The sequence below is a fragment of the Dipteris shenzhenensis genome, chromosome 23 (assembly GCF_047967505.1).
Source record: "Dipteris shenzhenensis isolate YYH24624 ecotype China chromosome 23, Dip_SZ_1.0, whole genome shotgun sequence".
Lineage (NCBI taxonomy): Eukaryota > Viridiplantae > Streptophyta > Polypodiopsida > Gleicheniales > Dipteridaceae > Dipteris > Dipteris shenzhenensis.
Window position 1 is genome coordinate 8312664 of NC_141618.1, and position 23881 is coordinate 8336544.

Genomic DNA, 23881 nt, shown 5'->3' on the forward strand with positions numbered 1-23881 from the left:
AGGTTGTAGTGGCTGAGGGTTATAAGAGTGATACCTTGTACCCTCTTTATGTTTACAGTGTAGGTAATCATGTTGTTGCCATAACCGAGCTGCCAAAGGTTTCATTGTGGCATAGCCGGTTGGGACACATGTCCGTTAAAGGAATGCAAGAACTGTCACGTTTGGGTTATCTGCCGTCTCTTTCATTTTCAGATTTGCCTACTTGTGATCATTGCATATTTGGCAAGCATTCTATTACTCCTCATAAGAGGAGAACTCCCCAAAATAGAGCACCACTTGATCTAGTGCACACTGATTTGTGTGAGATGCCACAGCTATCACTAGGGGGTGCAAAGTATTTCATTACTTTTATTGATGATGCCACACGCAAAGTGTGGGTCTATTTCTTGAAGCATAAGAGTGATGCCTTAGATGCTTTCAAGAAGTTTGTCGCTCACGTTGAGAATCGGACAGGTCGCAGGCTGAAATGCCTCAGATCCGATAATGGGGGTGAGTATGTGTCACATGCTTTTGTACAGTTTTGCGAAGCTAAGGGCATTAAACAGGAACTCACAGCCCCTCATAATGCATCTCAAAATGGTGTGAGTGAGTGGATGAATCGAACTATTCAGGAGAAGGTTCGATGTATGTTGTCTTATGCTGCATTGCCCCATGGCTTTTGGGCAGAAGCCGTGCAAACAGCAGTTCACATAATTAACAGGTCGCCGAACAAGGCTTTGGAGTTGAAAGTGCCAGAGGAGGTGTGGTCTGGCAAGCCACCTTCATATAAGCACTTACGTGTGTTTGGCTGCGAGTGCTTTGCTCATGTACGCAAAGAACTGCGCACCAAACTGGAGCCAAAGTCTTTCAGATGCATCTTCATGGGTTATGGTGACGAAGGTGAAATGGGGTACAGGTTATGGGATCCCGTCAAACGGAAGATTATACGCAGCAATGATGTCATCTTTAAAGAGGATAGTGTACACAAAGAACCCGTGCAACCTGTGGAATACAGGAGGGTTGTTTATGATGATGTCGGACAGCAAAGAATGCCCATTAATATGCAGCAGCAGGCTGCTGTAGATAACCCTGTTCAAGAGGGTATACAGGCTGAAAATCAGCCAGACAATTTTGCCAATGATGCACCACTGGATATGCCAGCAAATGGGGCTGTAGAACAGCCAAATATGGTGGTACAGCCACCCGTCATGCATGACGAACAGGCTAGACAGCAGCCTAATCCGGAACATTTTGTTAGGAGGAGCACCCGTGTACAACGGCCTCCTGACAGGTTTGTTCCAGGAGCCAATAATGTGGCTGATTTTATCATGCTGACAGATTGTGGTGAGCCTTCCAGCTTCAAGGAAGCTATGGGAAGAACAGAGAAAAGAAAGTGGGAGAAAGCCATGCAGTCAGAAATGGACTCCCTACTTCAAAATGATACATGGGATTTGGTGCAGCTACCTGCAGGCAGAAAGGTTTTGCCATGCAAGTGGGTTTACAAAGTCAAAGTGGATTCAAATGCTTTACCGAGGTATAAGGCCAGATTGGTTGCCAAGGGATTTAAGCAGGAGAAGGGCATTGACTTTGATGAGATCTTTTCCCCTGTAGTCAAGATGACTACTTTGAGAGCAGTGTTAGCTCTTGTTGCTCATGAGGACATGGATTTATGTCAGATGGATGTGAAGACTGCTTTTCTTCACGGAGATCTCCATGATGAGATCTACATGAGTCAGCCAGAGGGATATGCTGTTAAAGGGAAAGAGCAGCTTGTGTGTAAGCTCAAAAGGAGCTTGTATGGACTCAAGCAGGCGCCAAGAGAATGGTACAAGAAGTTTGATGCCTTCATGCAGTCCCAAGGGTATCATAGGTGTGAAACCGATCACTGCTTGAGCTTGTGAAGGTGCATACTGATGATAATCCTGCAGATTTGCTCACTAAGAGCTTGCCTACAGAGCGGTTTGCACATTGCCGCCACATCATGGGATTAGGATGAGACCATTCTTATTTTATGGTCTTGTATACAGTAACTGTATATTGCTGTAATTTTATTCTTTTCTCCCCTTTAGGCACATTGGTCTTTAGGTGGGAGGTTGTTGGGGTAAAGGCACATTGCCACCCTTTTGTTAAAGTTATGACACCTATGACTGTCTTAAGACAGTCATAGGGTGAAAGCCTAATCCTAATAAAACCTATGAGTTTGTGGTGTGGCTCAACACTTTTTGACACACCCACACATTTTGTGTCTCTCTCTCTCTATCTCCTTAGTTCCACTCCCTCTCCCTTTCCCTCACAGGAAAAAGGGATGCCAAGAATGATGTAGGGGACTCTTTTGATGGTGTAAACAAGAAGAAAAGAAGGACGAGAAGAATTGTTTATATTGCTTTTTGCTTGGACATTTTGCTAAAGATTGCAAAAAGAGGAAGGCGGACCAAGAAAAGAAAGCGGACCACTCTCGCCAATGGAGTAACCGAGGAACTCTTCTTATTGACAATGCCATGTCCCATCGACACAAAGTATGCACACCTGGGGGTGACGGTGTCCATACCAGACTTCGAATGGTACACAGATTCATACTCTCTCGTGGACAATGGAGCATGTTGCTCGGTCATGGGATCTAAGGACTAGCCCTGTACCACCTACAGAAATGGAGGAGCAAAACCTAGAGATGGAGCTTGATGAGCAAGAGCTCAGCAGGGGAAGTATTACTACAAGGTTATAGAAAGGCACCGAAGATCTTGGTAATTCTGGGAGCTACCTAGCTTGCTCTGATGGAAAGCATCACCAAATTGAAACTCCAAGATATGTGTGTCCAAATTCTCGAGATTTCATTTTGGGACAAGAGCCTCAGGAGTCAGTTGTTTGGAGAGTGAAGGGGGAAAGCCTCCCGTATAGACAGACGGGGATCTCTCATTGTGGAGGCTTTCGACGCCTGCTGCAAGATTACCTTCAAGATTTGCGACAAAGGCTTTTACAGGTTCAAGTTGCGGACCAATGGTGGTGATCAAGTGAATTTGAAAACGCAGGTTTGAATCCCTCTCTCGTAAACTCTAGTGGATACAGTCATCTCCGCCCCTGGATGAGAAGTACATGGGGAAGAAGGATATATAATGCTAGATGGTGAAGGACAAATTGATGTAATGGGGTGTACCAACTTCCAAGAGGTACAAGGGTTGTGTGTAGGTTAGTGTGACCAGGTTTGGTGGTAGAAGGTTCTATTAGGTGTGATTGAGAGATTCATTGGCGATTAGTGGAGTAATTTGTGGATCTGGAGATGCTCTCCTTTGGGGCACATGCATTGTATCAATTGCCCTTATAAGAGCCTCTCCTCTCTTGAATAAACAACTCTTTTTTGCTCCATTTGCTGAATCCTTCTTGCTGTTCCACCAGATGGGACAAAGAGGTTGAGATAAGGGCTGCAATGTTGGCAGCAAACGGGCTGCCACATGGGCAGTTGTCACGTGCACCAGTGCTAGGTACTGGTGGCACGTGTCATGGCTGCACAGTCAGCTTCTCGCAGCATTTACACCCATTTTGGGGTATTCTGCAGGGCCACCCACCGCACAACAAGTGGACATCATTTGGGGCTTTCCAAGCAACCTGTTAGGCCACCTAGGTCGCCTAGGGTCAGCCCAAGTTGGGTCAAAATACCTGACTAACCAGGTCAGTCAACCAACTGGTCTAGTCGGTCGAACAAGGGGCACTTGGCATCCATTTGCAGCATTCAGTTCTGGGCCTTCTTGCCTACAGCTCCAACATCCAGACGCACAATATCAGCCCCTGCCAGCCGCGTCAGCTCCACGCAGCAAGGGCGCAATATGGACAGCTGCGGTCTGAGGTGTTTCCAATCCGGTTTCAGCAGCCTAGCTCGTTCTCCCACAGGCACAATTTTTGCCTCAGATGGGGGAGTTTTCGGTTCAGTTTTGTATGCTGGTTTCTGGTGTCTTTCATGCTTGAGTTATCCATTTACATTTAGCCATTTCCGCACAACAAATGCAGATGTTACAGCAGCACATAAACCTTTTGTGTAGCCAAGGTTGTGATGGTACCTGGGCTGGTACAGCAGCAAGTACAGAAGGTACAGATGGTTAGTGTAGCAGTGTGGCAGAGCCTATTGCAGTACTATAGCAGCAAACTGAAGTCTGTAGACAAGTCGGCAGACTTGCAGAGGAGCTGGCCAATGCATGGCTACCATTGCCAGGTGGGCAACAGGGTCAGGGCAGTGCCTGCAAAAGGTAGAACGTGCAGGGCCAACAAAATGCACCTGCAGGACACCTTTAATAGGCCTCATATCAGGGTCTATAGGGCAGGAAAGCCATAGACTAGGTCAACCCACTGTGTGGGCAGCTGGCTGGCTCACAAACCAGTTGGCCAGTCTATGAGCAGGTCGGCAGCAATTAAACAGCCCCCTTGGGGAGGCATCCCACAGTTCAATCTCTAGGAAGTTCAATACACTCTAGGGTCAATGTAACCAAAAAACGTGTTTCTAGCAGGCAAAACACTTAGAAACGTTTCTACACGAAACGTTTCGCCGAAACGGGTCAAATGCCAGTGCATTGGGCAAAACGCCCTTGTACAGGCTGTCACATGTGTCTTGAATCTTTTGAGAGTGCTCAATGTATATGCGTATTTGAGAGCTCTTTTCAGAGAGAGAGAGAGAATCTGAAGATAATCATTTATGTTTTATATCTAATTCATATAAAATACATTTTTTAAACCCGTTTCTAGACGAAATGCCTGGCAAAATCTGGAAACGTGTTTCTAGAAACGTTTCTTGTCACACTATCCAGGGTGCAGACCATCCATTTGGTGGAAGCACACAAGTGGCTGCATGCAGCAAAAGAGGTTCTCATAGTTATTGTGCAGAGTCTTTGGGCAGTCCAAGAGCGCAAAAAGTGACAGATCTACCCGATCATGGTGCACAGGAACAGCAATAGCAGACTCACCTAGAGGAGCCATTGAAGTTTCATGGGGACATCAGGTTATCTAGGAGAGGCCTACAACAATTACATTAGCAAACAGAACCTGTTCTTGGTGGCCTACCTCAACGTATGTTTGATGATGGGGTTGTCATAGTTTTGGCTATATTGTACTTGGACATAACCTCTATTTATCAGATTTGTTTGGCTGAATATCTGTGTGTATTCTCTCCATATATGAAGTGTTCTCTCCATAAGCACATGGAGCGAGTTGGCATTCATTTTTTTTTTTTGGTTGTGAGATCTCAAGTCTTTCTCTATTCCACTACATAAGGGTTGGCTATAGCAAGTATTTCTCTAACATCTTTAGCATGGTGTTAGAGCTGAGAGGAATATACTCCAACGTTTGAGAACTTTTGTGAAAATGAAGTCAGCTGAGATTCAAACATGTGCTTTTTGTTTGTCTATTTAACACTTCGGGTTTCTTCAAATCCATGGCACCATGCATTTCCTATTTCCAACTTTGGGGGAGAAGGCAACTTTAATGGCAACAACCGCTCGCTATAGAAGGGGAAAGTCTGGAGACATATGATGGCATGACGATGTGGAAGGTGGATATTGGTATAGATATCAAGCCCAAGGACATAGTGGATTGCACAAGGAAGATAGCTACACATGTGAACCCAGTGGCGGTGGAAGAGTAGAAGAACAAGGTTCTAAGGCACTAATCAATTGAAGACACTACAATGGATGCATGGACGCTTTTGAAGGGCTTGTAGGAGCCTTAGGCTCTGAAATCAATTGTTTATCATGAGGATGGAAGAAGCAGAGTCAATGCACCTATCACCTCATGAAAGTGAAGGCGGTCAAGGATAAATCCGCAGTAGTTGGCAAGAACCTAAACGCAAATCAAATTATCTAGTGGCTCAAGGCTTCAAATAGTCACTGCTTATTCCATGGGTTTTGGATTACCATCGTTGACCATTGATCCAAATTGTCATAGATGAATCATGGATGAGATGGCACAATTTCGAAGGACTTTAGTGCTATATAATTGGGTATGGTGCCACATCATTCAAGAGCAGTATATGGAGGTACAAGACATGCAGGTATGTAAACGAGATTTGGAGGACACCTGGTAGCCTTCAAACTCGTCCTTGGAGTGAGCCTCAGTGTGCTTGGCAATAATGCTTGTTTACGAGGACAAAATGAGATTATGTAGTGACTAGTTTAACCTGTGAGATTGGCATAATCTTCGCCCATTAGAGAGTACATATTAAGACCTAACCATTGATTTTGGGTTGGAAATTGCATCAGTTGGACATTAAGACTGCTTTCCTTGATGGGGACATACAGGAGGAAGTCTATGTCAGCCGATTCGATATTTGATGTTGGATAGGAAGGTAAAGCTGTGTAAAGCATTGTATAGTCTAAAACAAGCTCCATGGGCTTGGTATGAGAAGACACACTTTTATACCAATAAGGATTGGAAGAACTCGTCCTCCTTGTGGATGATATGCTACTCACAGCTGGCAATGAGGACTAAATTGCAAACTTCAAGACTAATCTTTAAGTTTCATTTGACATGTCAACTTTGGAATTGTTGCATTATTACTTGGGAATTATGCTTTCTACTTGAGTATGCTTCCCAAAAAGTCCCTTTAGCTTCTTTGGTCGTGGTCTTGTTAAAGATGAATGTAAACAGACACTCTGTGGAAGGTTCTTCTCTCTGACCATACTAAGCCTAGTCCATCTCAATCATTATTACACCCTTGCTCAAATTTACTTTTTAAATTAAGTCGATTTGAAATCTGTTTTTCTTTTTACTTTTAACCCATGATCCTTGTACCGATGCACAATTAACTACACACATAGGCCTATAACATTTATCATTTCCTAGGCTTACTGGGTAGAACCTAAATAAGTGCTTAAGGGAGGAGTGTAGCATTAAAGGAAAAATAATTTGGGATCATTTATAGAGGGAAACTTATAAGAAAGGGCATGAGAAAATGAAAAAAGGAAGGTTTATAGACATGAGGAGGTATTGAGGATAGTGGAAAGAGTAATTTCTATAGAGGAAAAAAATACATTAAGTATAAGAAAATTATTAGCTATTAGAAAAGTATGGGGTGAGAGAATACTTAAGTATTAGAAAATTATTAGCTATTGGTTAGAAGGGTGAGAGGGGTTAGAAAGAGTGAAAAAAAGGGGGTGAAACGTTAGTGAGAGGAGGAAAAAGATTAGTAAAAAAGTTATAATATAGAAAAGGTGAGAGAGGAAATAACACGGAGGGGCTATCTAAAGTTTACCAAGGAATATGAAAAGGTCAAGAAAAATCAACATAACTCATTAGTGAGGGGAGGTGTAAGTTAATGAAGAGGGCAATGGAGGTGTTACTAAAACGGCTAAGACAAGGGGTTAGAAAGGAAATTAGTGTTTTAGGGACAAATAGAGTATTTAAAACAAAATAAACAATTTAGTGTTTTAGGGACAAATAAATAAAAATGAAATGAAAGAAATGGAAGAATTGGGGGGCAAGAAAAGGGTTCGATTAGAAAAGATATTAGTTTGTTAAGAGGGTTTATAAGTAAAAGTCAAGGGAAGAGAAAATAAATAAAGGGGTGAGGAGGGATTAGAAGTAAAAGAAGGGTTAGGCGGGGAAGGTAAATTTGTGAGGTCAATAGGTTAGGAAATCAAAAAAAATTATCATATCGTAATTAAAGAAGGGATTTGAAGTAGTAAATTAGAACAAGACATGAAAGAGTTGTGAACATAAAATAATAGAGAAGGGAGGTATGAAGAGTTCTAAAGACATAAAAGAAGTAAAACATGATGAGACAGGGAGGGGTTTAAGAGGGGTGGTAACAAGAGAGTACAAGTACTTGTGAGCACTGCCCTTAGTGGCTATTTTTAAAGTAGAACGAACAAGAGCAAGAAATCAAAACAAGCATTGCACCGAAATAGAAACAATATGGCAAAGAGAGAGAACAAGCCTAAGCACAAGCCAGTAATAAGGTGAGTAATAAGGTGGCAGCAAGGTGAGTAATAAGGTGGCAACAACGTGTGACAAAAGTATTGGAGGGACACTTTTGAAAAAAAAATGTGAGGAGAGCACTGCCTACAGGGCAGAGCTAACAAATTAGAATTAGAATTAATAAATAAGGTGGTAAAGGGGTGTGAGAGAATTAAATGTAATACACATTAAGGGTAAAAGATGACATGACGGGTGAGGGAAATGAAATGGACGAAAGCAAACCTGTGTATCGATGGCGATCGAGATGGAGTGGGGAGCAAATGCAAAAGGTCGTGAGATCGCAGCCCTGTAAGACGGGTGATCAGAGCGAGAGAGGCACAATGAGGTGGATATGGGTAAAGAAGGCAGCAGGATAGCCGGCCTATGGACGGACAAGCAAAGGGGTTTCGCAAGCAGTCGTAAGGATTGCCAGGGAGCCATAGAGAGGCAGGCTAGTAGGAGATCGTAGGTGTAAGAGGTGGTGCTTATATCGAGGGAGGAGACGGGCAATCGGGAGAAAGGAGGCAGTTGGGAGAGTCAGGGAAGAGAGAGAGAGAGAGACAAGCAATCAGGAGGAAGGGGGCAGTCGGGTGGCAAGGTCTAAAGCCTATCGTATGTATAGGGAGCAAGAAGTGTGTCTTCATTGAGTACAAGGAATCTAAAGCCTATCGTATGTATAGGGCGTCACAAGAGGTGTGTGGTCGTAGTAATGTCATGTTCAAAGAGCCCGAGCTATATCTAGACAGCGAATTAACCTTTGCACCAGTTCTAGATGCAGGAGAATTCCGACAAAGAAGACTTAGAATCAGAGACAGAGCCAAAGCTGGCAGAGCAGAAGACTCTTGCAAAGGAGAAAAGAGTATCATATACCTAGATGAATCCAGGAACATTCCCAAACTCATCCTCTAAAAACACAACATAGTGCAGTTTCAATCTCATGATAGTCACTCACAAGGTTGAAAACCATTAACTCCATCATGCATAGCAGGGACTAGCTACTATGACATCCCCACTGACGTCATCAGCGCCCAACAGTGGGTGTAGACCATAGTATAAAAATATGCTCTCACACATACAAATCCACACACCCACACATACTTGAGCATCCATTTATACAAAGTCTTCGTACTAAGTTTCTGTCGGCACTCCAGAGGTGAAGGGCAGACTCAGCCATGATGAAGGCTAGCACTAAAGGAGAAGGCTAATCGAAAGATAGTCCAAAATCTCTTCATTCAAGCTACAACTGCTTGTGAAGTCTAAACATTTTCATTTTAGTCTCTCCCCAACGAGCATCTAAATCTAAATCTAGCTGATAGGGCAACGCACCATTTAAGATAGAAAGAATTATCACAATACCAGCAGGCCGCAACTTGGACGAAAACTTCACAAGGTGAAATTTGCATGTCCGCTAATACGGCAGAAGCATATACCTAGATGAATCCAGGAACATTCCCAAACTCATCCTCTAAAAACACAACATAGTGCAGTTTCAATCTCATGATAGTCACTCACAAGGTTGAAACCATTAACTCCATCATGCATAGCAGGAACTAGCTACTATGACATCCCCACTGACGTCATCAACGCCCAACAGTGGGTGTAGACCATAGTATAAAAATATGCTCTCACACATACAAATCCACACACCCACACATACTTGAGCATCCATTTATACAAAGTCTTCGTACTGAGTTTCTATCGGCACTCCGGAGGTGAAGGGCAGACTCAGCCATGATGAAGGCTAGCACTAAAGGAGAAGGCTAATCAAAAGGTAGTCCAAAATCTCTTCGTTCAAGCTACAACTGCTTGTGAAGTCTAAACATTTTCATTTTAGTCTCTCCCCAACGAGCATCTAAATCTAAATCTAGCTGATAGGCAACGAGAAAAGAGTATCATGTTGATACATGGAGACCTTGGAGGACTGAGGGGTTACAAAAATCCTTACTATTGTACCTGGTATGCAGCAGTTAAGGGCATTTTCAGACACTTGCAAGGCACCCAGCATCTTAAATTGTTCTATGCTTTCAGGAAGCTCATGCATATCTTGGTTCAGCAAGAAGCAACCCATCATAGCCACCTCCTCATGTGAAGCCAAGTTAGGGCAGCCTTCACAACAACAGTTGAATGTAATGCATTGCCGTACCACAGAATCCTGTGTTTCATGCTTGCACGAAACGCATTGAGATACACTATCACTACATCAGAGAGAGATCACATGCAAGAGAGATCAACCTGATCTATTAACCACACATAAAAATGTTGCGAATCTTTTGACCAAGGCACTATTAAGAGAAAAGTTCGAAGCTTTCCACAAAGCTTTAGGCTTAATACGCTGTGGCAATTGATCTACTTTTCTGTAATGTTCACATGTCACTAGAAAGGGGGACTTATTAGATTATGAGTACTAAAGTGTATGAACACCCTCGGTGCACTGTCGTCCAGTTAGGAGGTTTTTTCCCCTAGGGTTGATATTAGGGTTAGCTTCCTTTGTAGAGGATATATTTCATTTTGTTCATTCTTCGAAACACAACTCTTGCATTCTCAATACGTTTGGGCGTTCTCCTCTCTCTCCCATTCCCAACAGTCAGTATTGACCATAAGCCATGTGCTCAACTGTTACGGAAGCAGATGTGGAGACCAAGGTGGATGACTACAACAAAATAATATCGACTTTTAGATGGCGAAACCACCGGTCTTCCCCAATGATTGTTTTGAAACAACTGGGGGCAGCTCAATAGTTTTGTAACTTAAGTGTCTGTATGTATGTGTGTGCATGTGCTTATCCATGGACTCGAGCCACTGAAAAGAGAATAGAGAGCAGGTATCATTGTAATCATTGACACAATTCTGCTCTAGTGGCTTTACAGATGCACATGAACCAGAGCCAAACAAGTACTCACAGGATTCCATCGGTGCTGTTTTGACTAAAGATGTGTAACTCTCTTGCCACTTGGGCTGCATCAATGGCATCTTGAATAGAAAACTTTGGGCTGGCAGAACCTGCATAACCAAGAGTAATTACTTGACATTGTTTCCTGACAGCGATAATCCACCAGTCAACAAGACACTTGAATTCTGAGCAACTACACAGAGAAAACAATCAGCCTTATCATGTGAAAGCTCCAGTAATAACAAATTTACTTCCTTCTCTTCTACTCTTCTTGTAGTCGACTCCACTACACTTGCAATATTATTAAGGCATATCCATACATGAAAAATAGGATAATCTTCTATACTTTCAGGCTTATTAGTAATGGAGCGCATCGTATATCTTTATCCTGATATAATTAAAAACATATAAAGATTCATCACATAATAGGATATGATATGGAATATCAGAAATTGTGAGAACAACAAAAGTGTATACATGCTGTCCAAAAGACAGAAAAGATAAAGGAACATATAGACTCTAAAAAGCTCCAAACAGACATTTAGTTCACCAGGTGAAATTGTGATGTTACATTGCAAAGTATAAAACCACACAGTTTTAAGAACTTAACCATACGGGGTTACAAAACTCAACTTTGCAGCTCCATTATATGCTAAAAGAATAACAACGAAAGAACAAATGTAGTAATAAAGATCTAGATTGAAGAAGAGAAGTTCATATCTGATCATAGCATGTATTTAATAGTGAGTCCAGTGAGTATTCTTTGCTACAGCTGTCAATAGATCCAACTAGTGCATGCTGAACTGCAGCAACAATGATGGTGGAGGAGTAGGTAGAATAGATGAATCTTAGCAGCTCCACACAGCTGAATGATGATCATATCTGTCCAAAGCATCAGCTGAGCAGATAAGAATATTGGTCCACTATGGAAGATGGCTGCCATGATGACTCATCATCTGGTACTTGATGTAGTACTCAATGTAGGACTTAATTCTAACAATATGGTCTCGGAATCCAATAATCCTCTCGGTATATACTGTATGTGGCCCTATGCATCCATGAGAGGAAGCTCTTCCATAACGTGATCTATAGTACCCAAGTATTTCTTCAAAATGGAGACCGGAACACATTATGAATCCGTGATGAAGGGGGCAGCTCCAACCTTAGGCCACCTCCCCAATTTTCTGCAACACCCTGTAGGGTCCATAATATATGTGGGCCAACCTAGTATTGGTGTTCCCTTTCAATAAAGCATATCTAGACTTATGGAGTCTGAGGAAGAAATAATGCCCTTCTTCAAATGCAAGCTCCCTCCTATCATCATCTGCATATCCCTTCATGCGTGCTTGGTTTTTCAACATGTGGTCCTTGCATTGCTGAACTACTAGGACTATGAGCGAAGTCATCAATGGCTTGCTGGTTAGACATAGTTCCATCAAAAACAGTACAAGAAACATGAACTTTGTACCCATACATGGCCCCAAATGGGCTCATCCCTAGAGAGGCATACGTGGAGTAAAACTCAGCCAATTGCAACCACCTGTCCCATGTGGTCTGGGTATCAAAACAAAAATGTATAAGGTACTCCTCCAGCCACCTATTGACCCTCTCAGACTGGCCATCAGTTTGTGGGTGGTCAGCAGTTCTTGGAGTGAGAAGTGTACGCATTGCCTTGAACAAATCTTGCCAAAACTGGCCCATGAATTTGGTATCTCTATCACTGACTATCACCTTAGCAGTCCATGAAGTTTTAACGCATTCTCCATGAATAAGACAGCAACCATAGAGGCTAAGAATTGTGTCTTTAATGCCATACCTTAGTGAGCCTATCCACAACAACAAAGATACTATTCCAGCCCCTAGCTGTCACAGGCAGATCGGTTATAAAGTCCATTGAAATATGGGTCCACTTACCCTCTGGAATGGACAAAGGCTGAAGCAAACCTGCTGGTGTAAACTACTCGGTGCTTTCTATCAATTCAGACAACGGATTTTGCAGAGGCGTTTGAATGAGATGATTGCGAGTTGCCAAACACATATACTTGAACTTAAGAGTTTGCAATTAAGCTGGAATTAAGACTTATACAGCTTAAACACAAAGTGACATCATTGGAAAATGCAACATGATTGAGGGGCCAAGACGCCCCCCCCCCCCCCCCCCCTTATCCAGGCTCACTTTATTCTTGAAAATGGAGATACAAGACCAAGCACATGCACCTTCCAAACTGATGAACTCGGTGAAAACCTAGGACCTAGATACAAGACTCAAGAGCATATGTGCAAGGTAGACAACAAAAAGGAGGACTTCAAGCTCAGGTTTCAACTCTTGGCTTGTCCAATCCACAAGGAAGAAGCCTGCAACAATCACCACTTACATCCAACATTAGAGACAAGCACTAGTTTCTAGAAAGATAGTAGAAACAACATGAAATAGTGCTGTAAATGAGATAAACTTGACAATATAGGCTCCCTTCGTGACTTGACCCTTTTGTAGATGAAGTCCTTGATGGGAAATGGGGCTGGGATGAGAACAGCTTAGAAAAACAGCCTGTAGGCTAGTAAGAGAAAGCTTTTATGGAGTGATAGCTGTAGAGAGAGAGTGCCAATGCTGATCCCAAGAGAGGGGATGTAAGAGAGGAGCTGCTGCTGTTCCAGAGATGCACAGAAAGGCAGATTTCTGCAAGGGAAATGGGCTGGAACAGTAGAGAGAGAAATTTTGCAGTAGAGAGAGAAAGACTGCAACAGGAGAGAGAAAGGGGCTGTGGCTGCTCCAGGCTAGGAAAAGGAGAGAGGATGCTGCTGTTGTTCCAGAAGAGCTGAGAGGGGGCAGATTTCTAGAGAGGAGGGGCTGGAACTGTAGAGAGATAATGTGCTGTTGTAGAGAGAGAAAGTGCTGTTGAGGTGAGAGAATGGCCTGGGTAGAAGCTCGCTGCACCCAAGGAGCTGGCGAGGTTCTGCTGCATCATCCAAAAGGAGGGGGAAGAAAAGTGACGAATTTTTCATGTGAGGAATGAAGGGGAGAGGCCTTCTTTTATAGGCTCAGCCCCCCCCCCCCAGGCCTAGAGTGGAAGGTGGACACTTGTCCCAGATTTTTTGTGGGCTGCAGTCCCAAAGAGGGCAGCCCACAACCTGCCCCAAATCTACCAGATTTGGGGCCAAACAACTTGGCCTGCATGCCCTGCCACTTGCCATGCATGCTGCCACATGTGTGGGACAGGTGGACTGACCTGCCAGCTCAGATTCCATGTGGCAGTCTGCCACGTGTCAGCTGCCACGTGTCACTCCCAAAAACCCTAAAATTCCAAAGTTGTCATAATTCAATTCTGATCGCACCCACGGGTTCCTAACAGCTTAGACTATCTATTGACGTACTCTAAGGTCATAATTGAGCCATACTGAGCTCATTTTTTTGTCGTCTTATCTTGTATCTCCATTACTCTTGGCATGCTGCCAGGCCCACACCCAAAGCTCAAGGAACATTCTCTTGAATGGTTCCTAGGTCGGTACACAATCTGTGCATTTGATTGGTCCCATGTTTGGGTACTCATGTGGGGTGTGGTTTCCAGATGTCCCTCTCAAAGAGAGGCCATCACTCTTGTGGGTCACTAATGCCCATAACCCCAAGCAAGGGGGTCTACCCTCAAATGCTAGACCTAGTCCCCATTGTCCGTAACTGAACAGTAGGAAAACATTTCATTTCTTAATAAGCATACTATTGAAAAACAAAAAGAAATAGTAACAAGCAAGTGGATACATGTTGAAGCAGGATGACATTCCCTCCGTCTTTCATTCGGTTGTCCGCAACTGAAATGCTTCCTCATAAGCATCTAGGATTTCAGGACACTCTTGAAATGTAGCTCTGTCCACCCATTGGGCATCGGTGGATGGGTGCCCTCTGAACTTCAAAAGATACGTTTTGCAAGTCGTGCCTCGACGTCCCGTAGTGAAGTTATGCAAAATAATTTGCTATGGGATCAACAAGATCTCAATGTCCTCTACTTCAGGTGCATCGTCTAGTATGGGCTCTTGAGGTGGTTCCCCAATGAAGGGTTTCACCAAGCTTACGTGGAAGACATTGTGGATCTTCCAATGCTCTGGAAGTCTCAATCGAACTGAGACATCACTTATTACCTGCAACATCTGAAAAGGACCATAATATCGAAAGGATAGCTTGAAGTAGATGCGCTTTTTGCCCACTTTGGTTTTAACCGGGCTTTCTCAAATTTCAATAAGACCCATTGGCCTTCTTTCACTGCAAACGCCCTCCGTCTTTTATTTGCAGCTGCTCTTTGTTTCTCCTGTGCCTTTTGAATAGCTGCTCGAACCGTGGCATAAGCAAAGTCATAATCCTCCACGAATTGATCAGCAACAAAGATTTTCTTTTTTTAAGAGTGTACTATTCGTAACTTCAGTTTGGCCATCCGTTTCAGGATGAAAAGCTGAGGAGAAACTTAGAAGAGTTCCAAGGTTCTCAAACAAAGCCTACCAGAAGTTACTAGTGAACTTTGAGTCTCTATCTGATACTATAGACTTGGGCATGCCGTGGTGTCTAAAGATGTGTCTAATAAATAAATGGGCAGCTTCAGGTGCCTTGAGATTCTTTCTGCAAGGAATGAAGTGGGCTTGCTTACTGAATCGATCTACTATCACCCAAATCATGTCATGATTTTGATTGGTCCTGGGAATTCCTGTAATGAAGTCCATGGTGATGTGTTCCCATGGTCTCTCAGGAATGGGTAGGGGCTGAAGTAAACCCTTGGGTTTTCCTCTCTCATACTTAGCTTTTTGACATGCGAGACAAGCTGAAATGTAGGCAGCAGTGTCCTTTTTCATGTTAGGCCAGTAGAAAAATTTATCCATGGCTGAAAAGGTGGCCACAATACCCCTATGACCAGCATAGGGTGGGTTATGGCTTTCCTCCATCACTTTAGATCTAAGCTGCTTTGTGATACATAGTTTGTTCTCCATGAATAAATAGCCATCCCTGATGTGGTAGGCATGATGGGTGCCTCCATCTTTCAAATGTGCCCATGGCTGAGCAAAATCAGCATCTCCCTCATAGAATTCTTTGAGGGCTGTTAGCTCATCATGATAGGGAACTGAAATATGGTGAAGCCGTGGTCTACGAGAAAGGACATCAGCCACTACATTCTCTTTTCCAGGAGTATATTGTATCTGAAAATGAAATGATTGCAAAAAGGTAGACCATTTCATATGTCTCTCTCTGATCAGAGGTTGAGTTAGAAAATATTTAAGACTTTCATGATCAGTTTTTACAAGAAAATCTATCCCTAAAAGATAATGTTTCCAAAGTTTGAGAGCATGAATTACAGCTAAGAGTTCTTTTTCATAGATATCATAATGAAGTTCAGCATCTCTTAGCCGTCGGCTTTCAAAGGCCACAGCATGACCATCCTGGGTAAGAGAAGCCCCAAGGCAATCGCCACTGGCATCAGCTGCTACTAGGAATGGTTTCCTTAAGTCAGGAATGATAAGTACAGGAGCTGTAGTCAGGGCATGCTTTAGAACATTAAAAGAGTCCTTTTCTTTTTGGGTCCATCTGAACTTCGGATTTTTCTTAGTGAGATCATGTAGAGGAGCTGCAAGTTCAGCAAAATGCCAAATAACCTTCGGTAATATGAGCATAGCCCTAGAAAAGACCTTACCTCATGGGCATTCTTCAAGTCAGGCCACTCTACAATTGTCTGCATCTTGGCTGGGTCCATACGGACACCTTCTCGTGAGATAATGTGACCAAGATAGTGAATCTCAGGAAGAAAGAACTCACTTTTCTTCTCATTAATGTGAAGAGCATTTTCAGCTAAGATTTGAAATACAATCTTTAGATGTTCCTTATGCTCTTCCTCATTCTTGCTGAAAATGAGGATGTCATCAAAGAAGACGGCAGTGAACTGTCTATAGTTCCTGAACAACCGTTCCATCAGCCGATTGAATGTGGCTGGGGCATTAGTAAGGCCAAATGGCATTACCATATATTCATACAGCCCAAATGTGGTTCGGAAGGCTGTTTTATGAATGTCCTAAGGTACAACTCGTACCTGATGGTAGCCACTCTTAAGATCTATGCGGCTGAAAATTTCAAATCCTCCTAAACGATCAAAGATATCGTCTATACGAGGAATCGGGAAACGATCCTTAACCGTCTGTTTGTTTAAGGCTCTATAGTCTATGCACATCCTGAAGGTTTTATCCTTCTTTTGGACTAGTAAGACGGGAGAGCAAAAAGAAGAACTACTGGGTTGGATCAATCCCTTGTCCAAGAGTTCTTGGACTTGCTTGAAGATTTCATCTTGTTGAGATTGACTAACTCTATATGGGGGTCTATTTGGAGGTGAAGCCCCTAAAACTATGTCAATTTTGTGATCCTCTGGTCTCTCAGGAGGGAGGTGACTAGGAAGTTCCTGAGAGAAGCAACTAGAGAATTCCTGAAGGAAATCTAATCTTTCTTTTGTGAGAGGATCTGACTTTTCTTCACTTGGTTGCTTATCGCGTACAAACACTAGAAAAGAACATACTCCTTTCTTAAGCAAATTGGGAGATCGTGCATGACTTACCATAGGAATGATATTCCCTGAAACTCCCACTATAATGCTCACATCTCTACCCTTATGTTGAAGGGTTAGAATATTCTTCACATAATCGATTCGGGAGTTGACTTGCTTATGCTAGGGCATGCCGAGAATTACATCTGATCCTTGAAGTGGTGCCACCATGAAGGGTAGATGATCCAAGTACCCCTGGATGTGTACCCAAAGCTTGCCGATGATGGGGTACACCTTCTCTTCTTGGTTCTTGAAGGCTGCAGTTGCCTCCAAGGCTTCTCCTTTATCCTCTAGGGCTATCCCCAAGTTCTGTGCCATCTCATGAGAAATAAAGTTGTGAGTAGCTCTGCTATCAAACAAAAACAAAGCGGATTGATCCTTTACCTGACCCCATGTTTTCAACAAACTATGGGTGTCGTTTACAGCTCCCTTTTCTGGAGGTGCTTCCACCTTGTTAACTACCAAAACTGGCTTTTTGAGGGCTGCTTCTTTGTTGCTGCTGTTTTTGGCAGCTTAAGGGCATTCGTAGAAAATGTGGCCTCAATCGCCACACTTGAAACACCGCCCTTCGGAGTAATACTTTTGCTTCTGTTGTGGAGACAATGAAGGAGATGGACTCCGATGACGCCGTCTACCTCGAGAAGGGGAAGAAGAGGATGATCTTCTCTCCTTGTTGGAGTTGGTGTTGTCCGCACGGCCTCTTCCTTGGGATTGGGGCCCTATATCATGAGTTTCTGCTTGGCTGCTTTCCAGCACTTGAACCTGTTGAGCAATGTTTGCCAAGAGAGCACTCAACTCATGCAGGTTAGGAGGAGGATCAGGTCCATTGGCTGCCATGATGGCAAGATGACTCAATGAAGGAGAGACTCAACAAGAGAAAGCACAGAGTACAGGACCACTGCCTAAGCTCTGATACCAATGTAAACTACTCGGTGCTTTCTATCAATTCAGACAACGGATTTTGCAGAGGCGTTTGAATGAGATGATTGCGAGTTGCCAAACACATATACTTGAACTTAAGAGTTTGCAATTAAGCTGGAATTAAGACTTATACAGCTTAAACACAAAGTGACATCATTGGAAAATGCAACATGATTGAGGGGCCAAGACGCCCCCCCCCCCTTATCCAAGCTCACTTTATTCTTGAAAATGGAGATACAAGACCAAGGTGCAATGCACCTTCCAAACTGATGAGCTCAAAACCTAGAGCTCAGTGAAAACCTAGGACCTAGATACAAGACTCAAGAGCATATGTGCAAGGTAGACAACAAAAAGAAGGACTTCAAGCTCAGGTTTCAACTCTTGGCTTGCCCAATCCACAAGGAAGAAGCCTACAACAATCACCACTTACATCCAACATTAGAGACAAGCACTAGTTTCTAGAAAGATAGTAGAAACAACATGAAATAGTGCTGTAAATGAGATAAACTTGACAATACAAGCTTCCTTCATGACTTGACCCTTTTGTAGATGAAGTCCTTGATGCCTCTGAAGCTACCTTGGGTGAGGAGAGTGTGGAAATGGGGCTGGAATGAGAACAGCTTAGAAAAACAGCCTGTAGGCTAGAGAGAGAGTGCTTTTATGGAGTGATAGCTGTAGAGAGAGAGTGCCAATGCTGATCCCAAGAGAGGGGATGTAAGAGAGGAGCTGCTGCTGTTCCAAAGGTGCACAGAAAGGCAGATTTCTGCAAGGGAAATGGGTGTTCCAAAGGTGCACAGAAAGGCAGATTTCTGCAAGGGAAATGGGCTGGAACAGTAGAGAGAGAAATTTTGCAATAGAGAGAGAAAGACTACAGCAGGAAGAGAAAGGGGCTGTGGCTGCTCCAGGCTAGGAAAAGGAGAGAGGATGCTGCTGCTGTTCCAGAAGAGCTGAGAGGGGGCAGATTTCTGGAGAGGAGGGGCTGGAGCTATAGAGAGAGAATGTGCTGTTGTAGAGAGAGAAAGTGCTGTTGAGGTGAGAGAATGGCCTGGGGAGAAGCTGGCTGCACCCAAGGAGCTGGAGAGGTTCTACTGCATCATCCAAAAGGAGGGAGAAGAAAAGTGACGAATTTTTCATGTGAGGAATGAAGGGGAGAGGCCTTCTTTTATAGGCTCAGCCCCCCCCCCCCAAGGCCTAGAGTGGAAGGTGGACACTTGTCCCAAATTTTTGGTGGGCTGCAGTCCCAAAGAGGACAGCCCACAACCTGTCCCAAATCTACTAGATTTGGGGCCAAACACTTGGCCTGCATGCCCTGCCACTTGCCATGCATGCTGCCACATGTGTGGGACAGGTGGACTGACCTGCCAGCTCGGATTCCATGTGGCAGTCTGCCACGTGTCACTCCCAAAACCCCTAAAATTCCAAAGTTGTCATAATTCAATTCTGATCGCACCCACGGGTTCCTAACAGCTTAGACTATCTATTGACGTACTCTAAGGTCATAATTGAGCCATACTGAGCTCATTTGTTTGTCGTCTTATCTTGTATCTCCATTACTCTTGGCATGCTGCCAGGCCCACACCCAAAGCTCAGGGAACATTCTCTTGAATGGTTCATAGGTCGGTATGCAATCTGTGCATTTGATTGGTCCCATGTTTGGGTACTTAGGTGGGGTGTGGTTTCCAGATGTCCCTCTCAAAGAGAGGCCATCACTCTTGTGGGTCACTAATGCCCATAACCCCAAGCAAGGGGGTCCACCCTCAAATGCTAGACCTAGTCCCCATTGTCCGTAACTGAACAGTAGGAAAACATTTCATTTCTTAATAAGCATACTATTGAAAAACAAAAAGAAATAGTACCAAGCAAGTGGATACATGTTGAAGTAGGATGACAGTTGGCCTGAGATTTAGTTTCCTGGTTTGCTGACAGGGCCTGCAGCTTTGAACATACTTGTAGACATCTTTCCATAGCCCCTTCCATATGAAACTCTGCTTCACCCTTTCATATGTCTTAAACAGTCCAATATGACCAGCCATTGGTGCATCTCCTACAGGACGACTGGCAACTTATAGGTGGAATTCTCCCCAAGAAAAATCCTGTCTTTGTGCCATTATACAGTTTGTAATTAGGATGGTCTTCACAAGATGGGTGCAAGTTCTGGAATATAGCTGCAACCTCAGGATCTGAGAGATACTCCTCTTGGATTCCATGAATCCACTCCTTACATACTTATGTCCACATCCTAGATAAAGAATCTACCACTATTCTACTTCCCTTATTACTAATCCATATCAAAATCATAGTTTTGTATTATAGAAAGCCACCTCCTTTGCTTGGGAGACAGATTAGTTTGTGACAAAAAATACTTGAGCGTCCTATGGTCGATCCTCACCTTGAAATGGCTGCCATAAACGTAATGATACAACTTCTCAATGGCATGAAGTATTGCAACATCTCCCATCTCCTGATAAAATATATGATAGGTAAGCTCCTTAGCATGCAGCTTTCTATTCTCATAGGCAATCATTCCATGTGACTTCTTTAGGACTGCACAAATACCTCTCCCACTAGCATCTACTTCGATGGTGAAGGGTAGGGAGAAATCAGAGCATACCAATATAGGTGTTGAAGCAAGGGCAATCTTCAATTGTTGAAATCTCTTTTCTACATCTCTTGTCCATCCAAAGAGTCCTTCTTTAGTAGGTTAGTAAGTGGTGCAGCTACCTTGGCAGAGAACCTAATGAATGAGGCAAGGCCACTAGCTGACCAACATTGGCAAGCTATGGCCATTCCATGATACATTCCACCTTGTTGGGATCCACCCTGATTCCATTGCTGCCCACAATGGGTCCCAAGTACTCCACCTCTCGTGCCATGAAGGTGCACTTACTAGGCTTGGCAAGAGCAGGTAGGTTCTTGAAACCTCCAAAATCGAGATGATCCTCCTTAGTTTTGCTCTAGATGAGTATATCATCAAAGAATACCAAAGCAAACTTGTAGAGGTAAAGCTGCAGAATTTTGTTCATTAGGGCTTGGAAAGTGGATGGGGCAGTTTTGAGGCCAAATGCCATCACCTTAAATTTTTAGCCCCCTTTCAGTTCTGAAAGCTGCTGTCTTGGGCTCATCCTCATCCCTCATTCTAATCTAATGATATCCACATCTTAGGTCTACATATATATATATATACCTTTGTAAGACTAGAATAAGTCCAATCATACAAATTTAGATTTTTTGTTGTTTTAAAGACTGAAAATAAAAGAGATATATACCTTTGTAAGACTAGAATAAGTCCAATCATACAAATTTAGATTTTTTGTTGTTCTAAAGACCAAAAATCTACACAGATAATAAAAGAGAAAATGAAAGAGAAGAAAAAAGAGGTAAACAAAAACTTTTAGGAAAAACGAAAGGAAGACATAGTTAGCAAGCAAAGCAACACTTATGTCATCATCAGTGCCCAAGCATAAGCAGCTCTACTGGGTTTCTAAAGACCCATAGAGTCTCTTGGGCAAACCCAGTGCTTACTAAAATACGTCAAATAAACAAAAGAGAAAGAAAACAAGAAATAAAGAAGAAAGTAAGAAGGTGACTAAGCAAAAATAAACAAGCCTGCCAAGAAACAAAATCTTCCAAAAAAACTAGAATTCTCTCTCTCTCTCTCTCTCGTCCCTCTCCCTTCCCTCTCAACAGCCCTCTCCTCATCCTTCTCCCTCTCTCTCTCTCTCTCTCTCTCTCTCCATTTCCGCTCCAGCCCCACTAGTCCACCGCTTGAAGCTTCCCCTCCGCTTCACTTCCGCTCCAGCCCGCTCCACCTCCGCTTTACCCCTGCTCTACCTCCGCTCCACCCCCGCTAGTCCTCCTCTCTAACTCCGCCCCAACCCGCTCCAACTCGTTCCAACCCTCTGCAGCAGTAGCAGAACCACTCCCAGGCCAAGCTGAGCGCTTGGCTCTACCTCAGGGGGTTAATTCAAGCTAAAGGGCTCCTGCATTTAAAGCAGGCACCATAGAATTTCCGAAAACGAAGATATTTGCAACAACACCCCTCAACAAGCCCTCCTATTCCGATGTAGCAGCGACACCCAGCCCTTATGCATTGCATTTCAGGTGAAGGCCTAGACCAAACCTGCAGGAGCAGATCTACTACCTAACACACAAAGTAAGAAAGCTCAGACTTATAGTAGCAGCTCTCGGGAAGAAAGTGAAGGAGTTGGAAAACAATGAAGGTAAGCAGGAAATCATTGCTGAAGTTTTACAAAAATGCAGCTCATCTCCACCAGCACAAACACTTGTCTCCACGGTCGAAAAGATGATCACCACTCAGCTCAGCTCAGCCAAGAAAGAGATGGCTATTCTAGCCAACAACAAAATCAACAAAGCAGATTTATATACAAAAGTAAAAGAGCAGGAAGCCATAGCAAAAAACAAGAAGAGATTGTGCATAGGGGGGCTGCCAAAGGATTGTATGGGATGTCCTGCATATAATTTTACAGAGGGATACACAGTAGAAGAGAAGATCACAAGTCTCAAGAAGGAGATACCACAGATAGAATGGGATGAAACTGACATCAGTTGGATCTCTCAGAAGGGAACACAAGTACAAGTTGAGTTCACAGAGAGGACACGTAGAGTCAAGATTCTCCGGCAAACAAACAAATTGAAAGGCACACGGGTATGGATATCTGAGGAGCTTACCCTGAATCAGCTCAAACAAAGGAATGTTGAACTTACTAAAGTGAAGGATGCACGCAAAGATGGAAAATGTGCAGTATATAGGGATGGACAAGCCTTGATCCATGATTTCAAATCTAAACCCAAAGACTCTCAGTCTTAAACTGATGTTGCTCAAGCCATTTTTTTCTAAGTCAAAATTAGTAGCTAGTTATGCATCTAAATAAACTGGGGCTGAGCTGATATACTCCCCCAAAGACTCTCAGTCTCTAACTGATGTTGATAATTTTGGTGTGTGTTTTTTTGTCCCATAGACCCGCGAGGACAAAGAGGCAAAATTACATTCCTAACTTAGAAAGCACAAGCATACTCAATCAAACTCTCTTTTGAAACTAAAAGAAAAACGGGCTATTCAGCTCCCTGCTTTTTTGTTTTCAGCTTATGTTCAATCATTCTAAACACACCTAAGGCCGATACACCATAGATAAAAGACTTCATATCTAAGATTGTGTGTACTTTTTTCAATATTTTCCTTGGATTATACCTCTTGTGTAATAGTAAAGTGATCAAATTACTACTATTAAGTAATAAAAGACTCCTTAGTTGTACAAAGGCGGGAAAAATGATGGCTTGAGATAGTTGTCTCACCACTTTATCCTTCTTATCATTAGGCTCCTCCTTAAGGCTGGGCTGATTGAAGCCTTTGCAACCTCATCCCTATCGGGTTTGATGTTTCCCACCTTATTGCCATAAACAGAGGGATACCTGGGAATAGGAGTGGCTGTTGTAGAAGGCACCACTTACTTAGAGAGCACTGAGGGGCTAGGCTGGTTGACAAGTCCTCTGTCCAAGTGTCCGATACCCACACCCTTCTCCTTCATATTATACTCGTGTTCATATAATTCATCAAGTCTCATAGCCTCCTTAAGGG

At 43.3% G+C, this 23881-nt stretch overlaps 1 protein-coding gene across 1 annotated transcript in view; it reads right to left on the minus strand.

The window, feature by feature from the left end:
• The window catches only part of LOC147886947 (GPI transamidase component family protein / Gaa1-like family protein), a 67142-nt gene that overhangs the window by 37542 nt on the left and 5719 nt on the right, over nt 1-23881 (minus strand). Inside the window, exon 3 of the mRNA XM_087394735.1 lies at nt 10812-10911. Coding sequence (XP_087250861.1) covers nt 10812-10911 — 100 coding nt within the window. The remainder of the gene's footprint in view (nt 1-10811; nt 10912-23881) is intronic.